The sequence below is a fragment of the Protomyctophum bolini genome (assembly GCF_963924005.1).
Source record: "Protomyctophum bolini genome assembly, chromosome: 16".
Classification (NCBI taxonomy): Eukaryota; Metazoa; Chordata; class Actinopteri; order Myctophiformes; family Myctophidae; genus Protomyctophum; species Protomyctophum bolini.
The window spans coordinates 14,908,834-14,924,602 of record NC_137877.1 but is presented as its reverse complement, the minus strand read 5'-3'; the positions used below and the strand labels follow the sequence as shown (position 1 = coordinate 14,924,602).

The 15,769-nt window shown below is 48.9% G+C and overlaps 1 protein-coding gene across 1 annotated transcript in view; it reads left to right on the top strand.

The window, feature by feature from the left end:
* ttn.1 (titin, tandem duplicate 1) overlaps positions 1-15,769 on the top strand; it is a 168,336-nt gene that overhangs the window by 15,545 nt on the left and 137,022 nt on the right. Inside the window, exons 15-36 of the mRNA XM_080784967.1 lie at positions 140-378; positions 499-719; positions 837-1,001; positions 1,444-1,612; positions 1,712-3,390; positions 3,498-3,779; positions 4,035-4,301; positions 4,705-4,980; positions 5,095-5,358; positions 5,644-5,913; positions 6,138-6,398; positions 6,747-7,010; positions 7,187-7,447; positions 7,754-8,014; positions 8,279-8,539; positions 8,650-8,791; positions 8,982-9,150; positions 9,272-9,503; positions 9,622-9,906; positions 10,010-10,126; positions 10,406-10,594; positions 13,211-13,249. Coding sequence (XP_080641093.1) covers positions 140-378; positions 499-719; positions 837-1,001; positions 1,444-1,612; positions 1,712-3,390; positions 3,498-3,779; positions 4,035-4,301; positions 4,705-4,980; positions 5,095-5,358; positions 5,644-5,913; positions 6,138-6,398; positions 6,747-7,010; positions 7,187-7,447; positions 7,754-8,014; positions 8,279-8,539; positions 8,650-8,791; positions 8,982-9,150; positions 9,272-9,503; positions 9,622-9,906; positions 10,010-10,126; positions 10,406-10,594; positions 13,211-13,249 — 6,313 coding nt within the window. The remainder of the gene's footprint in view (positions 1-139; positions 379-498; positions 720-836; positions 1,002-1,443; positions 1,613-1,711; positions 3,391-3,497; positions 3,780-4,034; positions 4,302-4,704; positions 4,981-5,094; positions 5,359-5,643; positions 5,914-6,137; positions 6,399-6,746; positions 7,011-7,186; positions 7,448-7,753; positions 8,015-8,278; positions 8,540-8,649; positions 8,792-8,981; positions 9,151-9,271; positions 9,504-9,621; positions 9,907-10,009; positions 10,127-10,405; positions 10,595-13,210; positions 13,250-15,769) is intronic.

The window sequence follows — 15,769 nt, the reverse complement described above, 5'->3', positions numbered from 1 at the left end:
TCATTTCACTTTGAAATAGTAATCGATTGAATAATCGTTAAGGAAATAATCTATAGGTGCAGGCCAGGGCCTATTTCGACGTGGGCCAAAGTAACGCACGCGTCAAGGAAAATAACTCAAACCATTTTCCTGTCAACAGATTGCCTGGTTCAAAGATGGCAACCGCCTGCTTCCCGGCGGCCGTCACCAGATGGAGGTCCTTCAGGACGGCAGGGCCAGCCTGCGTCTGCCCGCCGTGTTGCCCGAGGACGAGGGCGTCTACACCGCCTTCGCCAGCAACATGAAGGGAAACTCCGTCAGCTCCGGGAAGCTGTACGTGGAGGCCGCCGTCGGAGCGCCTGCGCGGTACACGCCCCAGCCCGCCATGCAGAGAATCAGGTATACCTTTTTGTCTGCACTTCTTGGGTCATTCCCCACTATTGCGTAGATTGTCTTGGTCTGGTCGGTCATATCCACTAAGCACAACCTTTGACATGGTCGACCTCTGTGTTTCGACAGGTCCACATCGCCACGTTCCCTGAGTCGCTCCCCCGGACGTTCCGCCAGTCGATCTCCCGCTCGCAGGCTGGACGAAACAGACGAGGCCCAGCTGGAGAGACTCTACAAGCCCGTGTTTGTCGTCAAGCCGTCCTCGGTCAAGTGCGCCGAGGGACAGACCGCCAGATTTGACCTGAAAGTTGTTGGCAGACCAATGCCTGACACATACTGGTTCCACAATGGTACGAAGACATTAAGAACACACTAGAAACTCTGATGTTTCTAAATATCGTAGCTGCCTGTCGGGTAGAAAAAAGTGCTATAAATAATAAAAATGTGATCTGTTCTTCTCTTCTCAGGCCAACAAATTGTCAGTGACCACAACCACAAGATAGTGGTGAAGGAGGATGGAACTCAGTCTCTGATCGTAGTTCCAGCGATGCCCCACGACTCTGGAGAGTGGACCGTTGTCGCTCAGAACAGAGCTGGGAAATCCACCATTTCCGTTACTCTTACAGTCGATGGTGAGTTTACTGATCACGTTGCATTATGTAACATTTCTGGAGTTATGTTTTGTATCTTGTAACTTCACCGTCAACTTTAGTTTATTAGTGTACAGCAGGTATACAATCGTGGGTGAAATTATTTTATACAAGCTGTTACATTGCAGTTACATTAAATGAAAGTAAGGGTAAAAATATCAAATATAAAAATGCATATACTTTGGTTTCACCCATATTTTATATGCATCAGATCTATCTACCAATCTATCAACTACCAATGCAAGTAACTCAGCACATGTAAGCCCCACATCCCCATCTGGTGGCTGCAATTTTTGCAGCAGGTTGCCCAGATAAAGTTGTCATATGGTTGGAATTGTACAAAAATTGATGGTAGCAGCGTGCACTGTGGGTGTGGTGGTTAGTGTATCATTCTGATGACCAATTCTATGTTAACTGTCCACAGCTAAAGAAACCCTGCTGCGCCCCCAGTTCACTGAGAAGCTGAGGAACCTCAGTGTGAGAGAGGGCACTCTGGTGGAGCTGGCCGTCAAGGCCATTGGAAACCCCCTGCCTGACATCGTCTGGCTGAAAAACAGTGACATTGTCACCCCACATAAGCATCCGAATATCAAGTAAGTAATAAGTATTGCGTTAGCGCGTGCTTATCATTTGACACTTTAATCACACCGGACTGTTGGCTGTAATGTCAAATGTGTAATTATTTTTTCCAGGATTGAAGGAACCAAAGGAGAGGCCAAATTCCAGATCCCCAAAACGGTTGGAACGGACAGTGCCTGGTACACGGCTACAGCCATCAACAAGGCTGGAAGGGATACCACGCGCTGCAGAGTCAACGTCGAGGTGGACTTTGTTGAGCCCGAACCCGAGAGGAAGCTCGTCATTCCCAAAGGAACCTACAAGGCTAAAGACATTGCACCCCCAGAGGTGGAACCCCTGCATCAGCGTTACGGCCAGGAGCAGTGGGAGGAGGGAGACCTCTACGACAAGGAGAAGCAACAGAAACCGTCCTTCAAGAAGAAGCTGACCTCGGTCAGAATGAAGCGTTTCGGCCCGGCTCATTTCGAGTGCAGGTTGACGCCCATCGGCGACCCCACCATGGTGGTGGAGTGGCTGCACGACGGCAAACCCCTCGAGGCTGCTAACAGGCTGCGCATGGTCAATGAATTTGGCTACTGCAGTCTGGATTACGAGGCCGCCTATGCCAGAGACAGTGGCGTCGTCACCTGCAGAGCCACTAACAACTTTGGGGTTGACCAGACCTCAGCTACCCTGATCGTCAAGGATGAGAAGGGCCTCGTAGAGGAAACACAGCTCCCCGAGGGCAGGAAGGGACGCACGATTGATGAGATTGAACGCATGGCTCATGAAGGAGGACCGGCAGGCGTTTTGTTAGATGATGAAGCTGAGAAGTCAAAGCCGGAAATTGTCCTGGTTCCCGAACCAGTCTCGGTGGTGGAAGGCGGCGTTGCAAGATTCCGTTGCAGAGTGACCGGCTACCCAACACCGAAGGTCAACTGGTACCTCAATGGACAGCTCATTCGCAAGAGCAAGAGATACAGACTTCGCTATGACGGTATTTACTACCTTGAGATTGTTGATGTCAGGACCTACGATTCTGGAGAGGTCAAGGTGATAGCCGAGAGCAACATGGGTGTGTCTGAGCACATCGTGAAGGTGGAGATCACAGAGAAAAAGGACTTCAGAACCAAACTTCGCCACGCTTCGCCCGCTGCGGAGGCTGCCCCTGAGGCTGGAAAAGCTCTGGAACTGGCAAAGGCAGAGAAACCAGGCAGCGATGAGTCGATCAAAGAGCTGATCAAACTGAGGAAAGCTCAGAGGGTGGTCCGCGAGAAGACAACGGAGGAGACAGAGGAGCTGAGGAGCAAGTTCAAACGCAGGACCGAGGAAGGCTACTACGAGTCCATCACCGCAGTGGAGCTCAAGTCTCGCAAGAGGGACGACTCTTATGAGGACCTGCTGAAGAAGACCAAGGACGAGCTCCTCCACCGGCAGAAACAGAAGGAGGAGGCAGAGAGGGCGTTGTTGGAGCGTCAGAAGGAAACCGCCACTCCACTCAGGCCAGAGGTGAAGCGCTCCTCCAGCATGGAGGCTCCCAAGATCATCGAACGCATCACCAGCATGACCGTTGCCCAGGGCGACGAAGTCAAGTTCAGGTGCAGGGTGGTCGGCAGACCCGACCCCGTGTGCAAGTGGTTCAAGAACGGCGTCGAGATGGAGAAGTCGGACCGCATCTTCTGGTTATGGCCCGAAGATAATGTGTGCGAATTGACCATCAAAGATGTCAGAGCCGAGGACTCCGCCAGCATGATGGTCAAAGCCATGAACATTGCCGGCGAGACTTCCAGCCACGCCTTCCTGTTGGTGCAAGGTGAAATAACTTGGGCATTTGTAATTAATTATTAGCACTTGAAAAGGACACATTCATTTCATTATTAATATATATTAACATTGTTTCTTCACCACATCTATTTGCAGGAAAGACAGTAATCTTCTTCACGGAGAAGCTGTCCGAGACCAATGCCAAGGAGAAGGACAGCCTGACCACCTTTGAGTGCGAGACCAATGAGCCTTTCGTCAAGGTCAAGTGGCTGAAGAACAACATGGAGGTCTTCACGGGCGACAAGTACCGCATGCACTCCGACAGGAAGGTCCATTTCCTGTCCGTGCTCACCATCGGCATGAAGGACTCCGGGGAGTACAGCTGCGTCGTCATAGACGAGGAGGACATCAGGACCGACGCCAAGCTGGTGGTTGAAGGTTGGTCCGCAGACTGCATTCAGAATTGTGATTATGTGCTAGCGAGTCAGTAGATCGGCTAAAACTAGGGCTTCATAATGTATTTTTGAAAGAAGTTTGGGACGCCGGTTTTAGATGGCTTAATTCTTTTTTACAAAACATAAAAAATAGCAGATAATTACATATTTGCCTTTTTAACAGAGTTGGTGTCATTTATCTGCCACTTTTAACGACTTTTAATGACTAATGACACTTTTAATGACTACTTGTCACCAGGTGCCCCCCTGGCCATGACTAAAGAACTGGAGGACACCGAGGTTCCCGAGAGCTACTCCGGAGACTTTGAGTGCGAGGTGTCCCGGGAGGACGCCGAGGGCAAATGGTACCGCGGCGACAAGGAGATCACGCCCAGCCTCAAGTACGTCACGTACTCCCGCCGCGGGAGACACAGCCTGTCCGTCAAGGACGTGAAGAAGGACGACCAGGGAAAATACACCTTCAAAGTGGGCGAGTTCACCACGACCGCCACACTGACCATGAAACGTGAGTTCTGTTTTGAGACCGAGCTTTGTGAATCATTCATTTTCAAATCTGGTCGTTTTATTTTTTGTTTTTTAGGTTACAAATGACAATAATATATGCGTTTAAAACTATCATGTCAAGGACCCGAAAAATTATCTGTATTTGGCCACAGACCCCCGTCTAAAAATACGTTGTTCCAGGGACCCCCAGAAGCAAATATTGCACTGTGAAAGAATATATATTAATTTGCACACATTTTCATGGAGTTTTCAAAAATAGCAGATAGACAAGCTTGTAGATCTGCTGTTTTTCAACAGCTAAAGTAAATAGTGGTTTAAAGTGGTTAAAAGCTATAAGGTGACACAGATGTGTCCTCCGGTCTAAATGTATTTAATAAAACATGTTTTTGGTCTGGATGTTTCAGTGCGCCCCGTGACCCTGATGACGCCTCTGGTCGACCAGACGGTCTGCGAGGGAGACATCGTTAAGATGGAGGTCAAGTTCTCCCAGGAGAACATTGAGGGAGCAAGCTGGCTGAAGAACGGTCAGCCCGTCGTCGCCTCCGCCCGCATCCACATGGTCGTCGACAAACAGGTCCACAAGCTGCTGATTGAGGACGCCATCAAGGGTGACCACGCCACGTACTCTTTCGTGATCCCCGCCCAAGACATCGCTACCGGCTGCAAGCTGAACGTTCAGGGTAACATACAGCTTCTTCTACACGCTTTTGAAGGTTTTATCTCTGGTACCCCCTGATCTACTCATTTCACTCTGAGACCTTCTAATTCTGTGTTTTTGTAATCTTGCCTTGCAGTCATTGGCATCACAGTGCCACTCAAGGACCTCAGCGTCGTTGAGGGCACCAAAGCCGTTCTGGAGGCCAAGATCTCAGCCCAGGACATCAAGTCCATGAAGTGGTACCACAACGACAAGCTCCTGGTGGCCAGCGACAGGCTCGGGTTTGTGACCAAAGGAACCAAGCAGCGCCTGTCCTGCCTCAGGACCTACGCCTCTGATCAGGGCCGCTACAAACTGGTGGTCGGCAAGGTCGAGACCAGCTGTACCGTTACTGTTACGCGTAAGTGGAGCAATGTTCTTTCAGCTTGTGTTGCCTCGGGCCACCCAGCCCGCCACATTGTAGTCCCTTTGTGTTTCTACTGTTTAAGTCCAGTGATCTCTGGGACCTCAATCTACGCTGTAATAAATCCTCAGTTAATTTAACTATCTGAGTGAAATTAACACTGGATATTTGCAGTGTTAGATTGGGGTTCCAGTAGAGTTTAGTTCAGTTAACAAGCAGCAGTTTAGTACACATTAAGATACTTTAATAAGCTACATTTTATCCCGTGTGTTCCAACAACAGCCATCACGATCATCACGCCCATGAAGGACAAGGTGTGCTCCGAGTCGGAGAACGCCACCTTCGAGGTGGAGGTTTCTCACCCCGGCATCGACCCGCTCTGGACCTTCAACGGCCAGGCCCTGAAGGCCAGCGCCAACTACAAGATGGACTCCAAGGGAGGCCAGGGCAAGCGCCACACCCTGACCATCATGAGCTCTATGAAGGACCAGGAGGGGAAGTACACCTTCTCGGCCGGAGAGAAGACGTGTAGCGCCACACTCACTGTGTCAGGTGTGTAAAAAAAAAACATGATGCCACCTAGCTCCCACTAAAAGCCTCTAATAAAAAATATCTAACCATTTTGTTTTATCACATGTGCATAGAGTTCTTACCTTCTTTCTATACGCTTTCCTATAATTTTAGCTTCTATATTTTGGAAGGAAAAAAAATAGTTAAATTAGTTAAATGAACTGTTGCAGCCCTAGTCATTTCTAATCGGGTTCTCTCGCGCTCAGGCGGTGCCATCAAGAAGCCGCTCCAGGACCAGGTGGTGGCCGACTCCCAGATGGCAGAGCTGGAGTGTGAGGTGGCCAACCCCACCACGGAGGGTCACTGGCTGAAGGACGGCCAGCCCGTGGACTTCAGCGACAACGTGGAGAGTCAGGTGAAGGGAGCGGTCAGACGGCTGGTCATCCACCTCACCAGAGCCCAGGACGTGGGAGAGTACACCTACCAGGTGGCCACGTCCAAGACCACGTGCTCCCTGAGAGTGGACGGTAAGTCCTAGCTTCTGTCTAAGAGAGACTAATATAAATGTGTCAGAAAGAACACAAAGAACTTTCTTTCACCAAGCGATTTAAGGCATTTGAATAAGCAGCGTTCTGACATACACAAGGGGATGTTTTAGTGAATAAAAATAAGATATGCTTTTTCCCCTTTTAAATGTAAGTGTCTTTTATTAATTTTTTATATGAATTAACTGCAAGTCTGAGCAGCCCTGGCAAATTATTTTCACCCTATTACTGTAAAGTATTTTTAATGATTGCAGATTTTGCGCATTTGACCGGGTCACAGGTCACAGCGCTAATGTGTGCGATCTTCTTTAACGCATGTCATCGTTACAGCCGTGAAAGTGAAGAAGACGCTGAAGAACCTGAACGTGGTCCAGACCCAGGAGGCCGTGTTCAGCCTGGAGCTGACGCACGAGAACGTCCGCGGAGCCCAGTGGATCAAGAACAACGTGGAGATCAAGCCCTCGGACAAGTACGAGATCACCGTGGAGGGCGTGGCCCACACGCTGAAGATCAACAACTGCGTCACCACGGACGAGTCCGTCTACTCCTTCAAGCTGGGCAAGCTGTCCGCCAGCGGCAGGCTTAACGTGCAGAGTGAGTCGCTCCTTCATTCTCGCTAGCTTTTTTACCCGTTTAGACCTGAGGCCGAAGTGTCATTTAGGTTGACTTAATATCCAAGCCATGGCTTTGACGCTGGGCCGGTGAGGTCTCCTTTCATTTTTTACACGCAACAATATTTTGACAAACGTTTATTTGTTCCCCCGCCGCAGCTATCAAGTTCCTGAAAAAGCCCAAGGACGTGACGTCGCTGCTGGGGGCCGAGGCCTCCTTCGACCTGGGCCTGTCGGAGGACAACATCACCGTGAAGTGGATGTTCAAGGACGTGGAGCTGCAGCCCAGCCAACACTACAGCATGATGTCCGACGGCAAGTCCCACAAGCTGGTGGTCCACGACGTGGACAACAGCAAGCAGGGGGAGTACACGGCCGTGGCCGGACACCTGCACTGCAGCGCTCGTCTCCTCGTTGAGTGTAAGTTTTCATTCCCACTTGTGGAGTGTTCTTTATTTATAACTTGTTTATAGGACCACTGAATATTTTATGTATTCGGCCGCCGACCCCCATCTGAACATATTTTGTTTCAGGGACCGCCCCAAAAGCAAAGATTTGTAGAGATATTCTACTGTTAGACGGAAGTTAGGCCCTTAGCTTGCTTATGATCGTTGATGACTATTTCTATGCATTTGATGTATTACGTATGTGTTGTTCGTGCTTACTGTAACTTGCTCGTAAATTGCAAAGCAAAGGTAAATGTTTTCCCCCCCACGATTTCCACAGCCCTGGGCGTCACCAAGCCCCTGAAGAACGTGGCGGTCCCAGAGACCCAGGTGGCCACGTTCGAGTGTGAGACATCCCACTTCAACGTGCCGTCCACCTGGCTGAAGGACGGCGTGGAGATCGAGATGAGCGAGAAATTCAGGATCGTGGTCCAGGGCAGACTCCACCAGCTGAAGATCATGAACACCAGCAGGGAGGACGCCGCGGAGTACACCTTCATCTGCGGGAACGACCGTGTGTCTGCAACGCTCACCGTCAACCGTGAGTTTTGAGAAACCCGATGGTTAACCACACATGGACCCTATTCTGGATATATGTCATAATTGGCAAAATCCTGATTCGATTCGATTCGATTCGATTCAATTGCAAAATGTGGAACAATCAAAACAAAACAAGAAATCAATTTCTATGTACCAAGATCACTCGATGCAGATAATGCAGGAATACACAGAATGATTATTCTTTAGGGTGGTTAAAAAAAATCAACTCATTTTCTCCATTCAAAATGTCTTCCTCTTCCTCCAGCAATCCTGATCACCAAGATACTGGAGGACCTGAACGCCCAGGAGAAGGACACCATCACGTTCGAGGTGAACGTCAACTACGAGAACATCACCTACAAGTGGCTGAAGAACGGCGTGGAGATCAAGTCCACGGACAGGTGCCAGACGCGCGGCCGACAGCTCACGCACACCCTGAGCATCAGGAACACGCACTTTGGCGACAACGCCGAGTACACCTTCAAGGCCGGGTCCGCCTCCACGGCGGCTAAGCTTTACGTCGAAGGTAAGCGCTTCCTTCTTCACAAAAGCGACTCTCTTTGCCCCTTTTCATTTCAAGAATTTCGTACCATTTCTATTCTATTTGTTGATCGTGCGCGTGCTTGTGTGTCGCAGCTAAAATCATCAACTTCATGAAGGAGCTCCGAGACATGAGCATCACGGAGAAGAAGAGGGTGACGTTTGAGTGTGAGGTTTCTGAAGCCAACGTCATGGTGATGTGGTTGAAAGACGGAATGGAGCTGGAGATGTCTGACAGGTACGACGGCACAAGAAAGACCAGATCAAATGTGACTCTTTTGTGTCACTTTGTCAATTCATAACATGTCAATTTGAATTGATTCCCTGCTTTCATACGTATGACATAAAAATAACGAAAATTCAATGACTTAGCCTAAGAATGTGGATTGATCCTGATGTGTACCACTGTATGTCTTTTTCACCTCCAGAGTCAAAGGGATGTCAGATAAGAACGTGCATCAGCTGGTGATTCAGTCGGCTCGTCTGGCCGACCAGGGTCAGTACACGGCCGTGGCCGGTGCCAACATGTCCAAAGGAACTCTGACCGTACTGGGACGTGACGTCAAGATCTCTGAGCCTGCGCAACGGGACATTACTGTGAGTGCATTGATTTGAAAGTTGTTTGTTCTTTCATTCCTTCTGTTGGTCCCGTTTCCCCTCACATATCAGCGATAACAACAACAACATTGATACATTTCTCGTCTGTGACCGTGTGTAGGTTGTCGAGAAGCACAGAGCGACCTTTGAGTTCGAGGTGAACGAGGACGACGTGGAGGGTCACTGGCTGAGGAACGGCGTGGAGATCGAGTTCTCTGTGGAGGAGAGGTTCAACTACCTGAACGTCAGGAAGTTGCACCGCCTCACCATCGGCGAGACCTACAGGAGCGACGCCGGAGAGTACACCTTCGTCGCCGGAAAGAACAGCAGCATCTGTAACCTCCACGTGCAACGTAAGTGGACGCTCCCTGACAGGGGACCCTGATCAACAAAGTATATCGGGTTTATGCTGGTTAAGATGGAGTTTTGCAAGCACCTTTTTTTTAACGTTTATTTTCACCGTCCCTCCAGTCCCTGAACCTCCTCAGATCATCCAGCACATGGAGACTCTGTCCGTGTTAGCCGGGATGCCTGCCCGCTTCTCAGTGCAGGCGACTGGCCTTCCACAGCCTCAGGTCTCCTGGTACAAGAACTCCCAGGCTCTGGCCTCTGGCTACAAAATCAAGTTCCTTCAAGACGGGAACGAGCACACGTTGCTCCTGATGGAAGTGTTCCCAGAAGACGAGGCGGTCTACAACTGTGAGGCCAAGAACGAATATGGAGAGGCCACAAGCACAGCTTCTCTCACCGTGGAAGGTAGGCGTTTATTTACCTCTTGTGGTCTCCGGATTTGACTTTACCAAACAGTAGTAGTAAATATACGATCTGTAATAAATCTATATTCTTTACTACCATCCAGTTCCTGAGGTGTCCGCTGAAGCCCAGATCTCTCCTCCTGCCATTATGAGCCCTCTGGGTGACCTGTTGATCACCGAGGGAGAGCCAGCCTCTTTCCAGTGCAGCTTCTCTGGAGATGGTAATGCTTTTTGTCTGGTTAAAATAGAAAACAGCTTGGACCCTCAGTCCCTACTCTAGAGCAAACATTTGGTGAACACACACTCCTATCGCAATTATTACGATCTCAATATGGAACAAGAAAAATCCCTTACACTACCTTGAAGTTGTGATTGTTGTGAAAGAGCATAGTCATGAGAAAAGACAGAAAATACATGATAAACCTATAATTGTACGTTTGTGGTTGTGTACATTTCCAGTTGTTTTGTACTGACGGAGAGACAAATCTGTGTGTTTACAGATCTGCAGATCCTTTGGTACATTAACGGCAGAGAGGTCAGGCAGTCAAACATCTACAAGATGTCTCAGTATGGTGAAACCTGCCAGCTGGATATTGCCAAAGTCCGTCCCGTGGAGACAGGGGAATACTCATGCTTTGCCAAAAACTCTGCCGGCATGGTGACAACCTTAGCATCTCTGACACTCGATGGTGAGTTCTTGTTAGACCTGTGCATGTGCATGTTCAGCTGTAAAAGAGCATGTCCCTTAATAACGCCACACATGCTGTCCAGGCAAGTATGTTGACAGATGTTGGCCATATACAAACCATAATTAGCTTTCTTTTCTACGGTGTATATGTTGCATCAGAATCTCAGCGGAACGCTTCGTTCTGCCTATTAAAGAAGTCAATAGAATGCTTTGTGGTTTTGCATGGGGAGCATGCCAAAGTCACAGAACAGCTGGTTTAGCTGTTTAGAACAGCTGTTTTCGCTGTTCTAACGGTTAAGGTCCTTTAAGGGGGTTCCAGAGCTAATGATAGATAGTTAGGAGGAACCAAATGGACCCTTACAGTATAACTCTCAGAGATATAGAGGTCCATGGCCTAATGCATGCCAAACCTGACCTAGATAGTACAAGAACAAGAGAGAGCATGCCGGACACTATGGCGAAAAGAACAGGAATGTGCATGTGACAGGTTGGGTGTCATCTTTGCTCAGCCTCCCTCACTTTAAGCACTTGTGTTGCATGCGGTTGTCTTCTCTTCCGACATGAATAGCTCTTAACAATAGTAACTTCGTTATTTCAGAGGAATGCATCTTTTTTTCTGAGGAATGCAATACACATACTGTACAGAACTGAACTTTGGAAATGTAGTTTTTCGGGTTCCTTGCACTCTCAGGCACGGAAATAATCCCTACGTGTTTTTTGGCACCAGTCAAACTTGCATGATTGACGGAGGAAACCAGCCACCAGTCTATTTCCTCCTCACTGGTCACGTGACTGACTCCACCTTCAAAAAGCTCCACCCGACTGCACTCTTATCTGGCAAACAAGCCGTCACACACAAGTAACCTGAAGACGTCAGTCACCGTTGATGTGTTGACCCTAATGCCTCTACTCTTTCTTATTGCCCAGATCAAAGTATGAGAAGCTTAGCTAGTGTGTCGAGCACTGGGGCTCAGAGAACCTCGAAGGTTCGATCAGGGAGCTATAAGTCCCTGTCAGCCGGACAGACAGTCCACAGTGTTGAGTTTACTGAGACCATCTCTGAGAGCTCCTCTGTGTCAACCACAAAAACATTATCCTCTTGGAGAGCAGTTGACATTCAGCTGCAGGGCACCAGCTCAGCCGAGCTGAGATCAGAGATCAGCCCCAGGCTGCTGATGGAAATGAGTGACGTCCGGGTGAAAAGCGGCGACATGGCCGAGTTTAAGTGCACCTTCGACGGGCTGCCCTTCACCGCTGTGGTTTGGGACCATAACGGCCGGAACCTGGTTGACACCCAGAGGGCGAGGAGCTCTCAGCATGGAAGGCTGTTGTCTCTGGTTATCCAGAGCGTTAGTGTGGGAGACCAGGGTGTGTACCAATGCACCGCAGCCAACACGCATGGCCAGAACAGTACCTCGGCCCAGCTCACTGTTGAAGGTGGTTTCTCTTTCTTCTATGAGTCGCTGTCTCTTCACATGCTGGTCCATTCCACCTCTTCATCTGCTCTTCCCTGCTCCTTCCTCATACTCTTAGGTTGTAACCTGTTGTAATGTAGTGGAATAACAAATCTCCTTTGTTTTGTAGCTCTACCCAGTAGATTTCCCTCTCCTGTTGCGAGTCTTACTTCCCTTAACACCCCATCCTTTCATCCAACTAACCCCTTTTAGTGTTTAAACAGAACAGCTGCCTTTTACCATTCTCACCGATGAACTCATCCTCTAATCAGTCTCCCTAACTTTATTCTCACCTAGCAAAAGAAGCAAATGTCAAAGCTGAAACCCCCGTCCCTACCGATTCTGTGCGTAAAGTGTCTCAGGCAGACAGAGAGACGCGTAGCGGTCTCCCTGGCCAAGACAACAAGCAGGGGGCTGTCGAGAAAGTGGGGTCTGCACCTCCGTCTTCCCAGCGACCTTACAGCCTGGTCAGCCACCTCTATTTCCCTGACGTCCCCCCCTGTCAACGGCGTGGCCGTGACCTCGCCGGACGACACGAGTTCCTGGTCAAGCTGCCCCCGGAGCTGTTGCCCAAACCCAGGGGCACCGTGTCTCTGTATAGCGCTATGAAGGCAGGGCTCCCGGCGCCAATCGTTGTCTGGCTTCGCAACCAGTTGAATGTTGAGGATTCCGTGTCTTACTCTCTCAAACACGACGGCCCTCTGTGTTGTCTTAAAGTTAAGAACACGGGGCCGTGGCCAGGCGAACGTTACACTTGCAAAAGTGACTGCTCGGCCGGAGATGCTGAGTCGAAAGGTTGGCAATCTGCATGCTTTAGTCCTTTCGGTCGACAACCAGCCACCATTTTTACACCGCTTCCACACACACCGGCCAGGACACAGCAACGTCTACCAAACCACTGACCTCTATTTACTGACTACAATGTCGAAGAGAGACAGAGAGTCAGAGGGTCACTCATATCACTGAGCACTTTCAAACGACAGAATCACTGTAAACTTAATGCTCCAACTGAAGCATGCAAGAATGTCAATACAAATATATAGATAATATGGATGCACGACATGTCACTTGATTCTAACAGTCTTGCACCATATATATATATATGATATTATGTTCAGTTTGAGAACATCATTGGTAATCTATTCTTGTTTGTATCTTTGCAGTACCAGTGGTGGAGGAGGGTCAAGTTACGGATGTGAAAGGTAAATTTTCTTGCATAGACCTCCTGCGGGCTGTGATTTTTATGAAGCATATCTTTGTCCTGGTGTACTTTATTCTCAAATATTGTCAAATGTTATATTATTTGTCATGCACTTAAAAGTTTTACATACATGCTTTATATGTAACACTTGCATTGTCTTAACTGTTTCCAGGTAAGATATCCATGTAAAATATTGTTTTATATGTCCATGCACCAAGAAGAGACAGATTGTTTTATTTTTCACACATGCTTGGTTTGTAAAAACAATCCAATGTACCTTGTCTATGGATGAATGTTCTTTATTGCCTCCTAAGATTGTGATCTGTTCAACTGTTGTTATTCTACACAGTTGTGTCTAGCTCAACCGTCACAGTGGAACAAGAGTCCCAGGAGTCATACTACACTGGCCTAAAATTACCACAAAAAACCAAGACACTTGAACTCACGCCAGAGTCCAAACGCTTCTCGAGCTCTTTAGAGAAGAAAAAAGAAAAGCCAGTTTTCCTCTCCCAACTCTCTCCGGCAGCTGTGACTGATGGAGACGTGGCTAGGTTTACTGTCACAGTGTCTGGGTTCCCTATACCCACTGTTGAGTGGTTCCACAATGGACACAGCATAACAAGTTCATCTGTTTATACGTTTGTTCAGGAGGTAGACGAATACAGTCTGGTCATTAACAAAGTTCAGAAGGAGTATGAAGGAGAGTACTCCTGTACTCTTAGCAACAGGTTTGGTCAGTCCACTTGCACTTCTTACCTTCATGTTCAGGTGAAGGAGCCGAGCAAGCGCCAAAGAGTAGAGAAGAGGTTTGAACTGACCGGCAAGCCCCCAGAATTCACAAAACCTATTGATTCTGCTCGGTGTGCCGAGGGCAGCGAGGCTTACTTCACTTACGTTGTGACAGGAGACCCTCGTCCAGAGGTTCGGTGGCTCAAAGGCACCTGTCACATAGATCCCAGTGGGTTATGCATCACAGTGAACAACCCAGATGGCTTTGGGTTCATCAACATTAAGAGCATCAAACAGCAGGACGGCGGCATCTACACGTGCAAGGCTTCAAATCAGTTTGGTGAAGCGACCTGTGCGGCAGAGCTGCTGGTGTTCAGGGATACCGCCTCCGTATCTCAACACTTATTAGTTCAGAAGACTAAAGACTTGAAAATATCCATGGCAGAACAAACCACAGAGTCCCACCTTATGTACCAAGTCACAGGACAGGAAAGAAGCAGATCAGATCCTATGGTCTACACTATCAGTACTGAGGACAGACAGATTATTCCCAGTGAGCAGGTGGGAGCTCTTAGAGAGCTGGACATCTCGGCTGCTACTCTACACAGAGAGCAGGTCACGCAGCAGGCTGCGGTGCTGCAGTCTCATGAGGTGGAGGAGAGGGTGTCTGCGGCGCCCACCCATCCGCCTCAGGTCTCGGCCATCCCGGCCAAGCAGCTTCACACGGCCGCCTTTGCCTCCTCCGTCCAGGAGAGGCAGAAGTTCACGGAACAGCACTCTGAGCGCATCCTGAGTCCAGAGCTCGTAGCCTTAGAGTGTACGAAAGAGCAGCCGTCCAAAGTCATGTCAGCCATTGCAGAGGAAGTCCTCCCCCTCTCCACGGTGAGAGCTGAAGCTCTGGCTGACAGGAAACGAGAGCAGGTTCAGACATCTACTGAGCCCAGGCAACTTGTCAGCGGTCACCAAGTAGAGTCTGTTCTGCCTATCCTCAAAGAAACCTCAGCCACAACCCAAAGGCCGGACGAGGAGAGGGGTTTCAGGGTCACAGAGGGTGTAAAGATCCTCTACTCGGCCCAGTCCACAGGACAGCTGCCCATAACAGAGAGACACACTGATCCTCTGTACGCTTTAGACCTGCCCTCTAAACCCCTGATAGAGAAAGAGCAGCATAAGCCAGTGTTAGCACCAGTCAGTGAAACTAAAGTCACTTTAGCCAAGGAGGCGATGTTTGAGATACACAGGCCATCACAAGAGAGTGCAGTCCCATTCAAAGACAAAGTCTATAGATCAGCTATGAGTGCTGAAGAGAAATACCAACTCCAAGCTGAGCCCTCAGGACTCATACCAGGTTTAGAATCGGCAATGACTCTGCAATGTTACAAAGAGGGACAAAGGCTCCTGAATCTGCAGGTTTTTTGTGATCAGGATATTTTACAATCGGAAGGTAAATTTACTAGTGAAAAACCTGCCATAGAGAATGCACAATCAAGGAAAAGTCCTATTTTATTACATTCAGTCACGCAGGATGAGCAGAGAACTGTGGTTTGTGAAGGAACTTCTGAGTTTTCAGCGAAGATTAGTTCTACGTCCATTGAGCCCAAAAAAGAGGCACCACCAACACTCTATGTTCAGTCAGTCCATCCCGTATCAGCCCTACCTAAGGAAGACATATTTACTGTTTCCAAACCAGAAGAGCAGGTGGCAGCACAGAGACAGGAAAAGGCCAGGAGACATGCAGCCATGTCAGAGGAGAGACGTGAGCTCACGGCAGACTATCACAAACATTTAGACG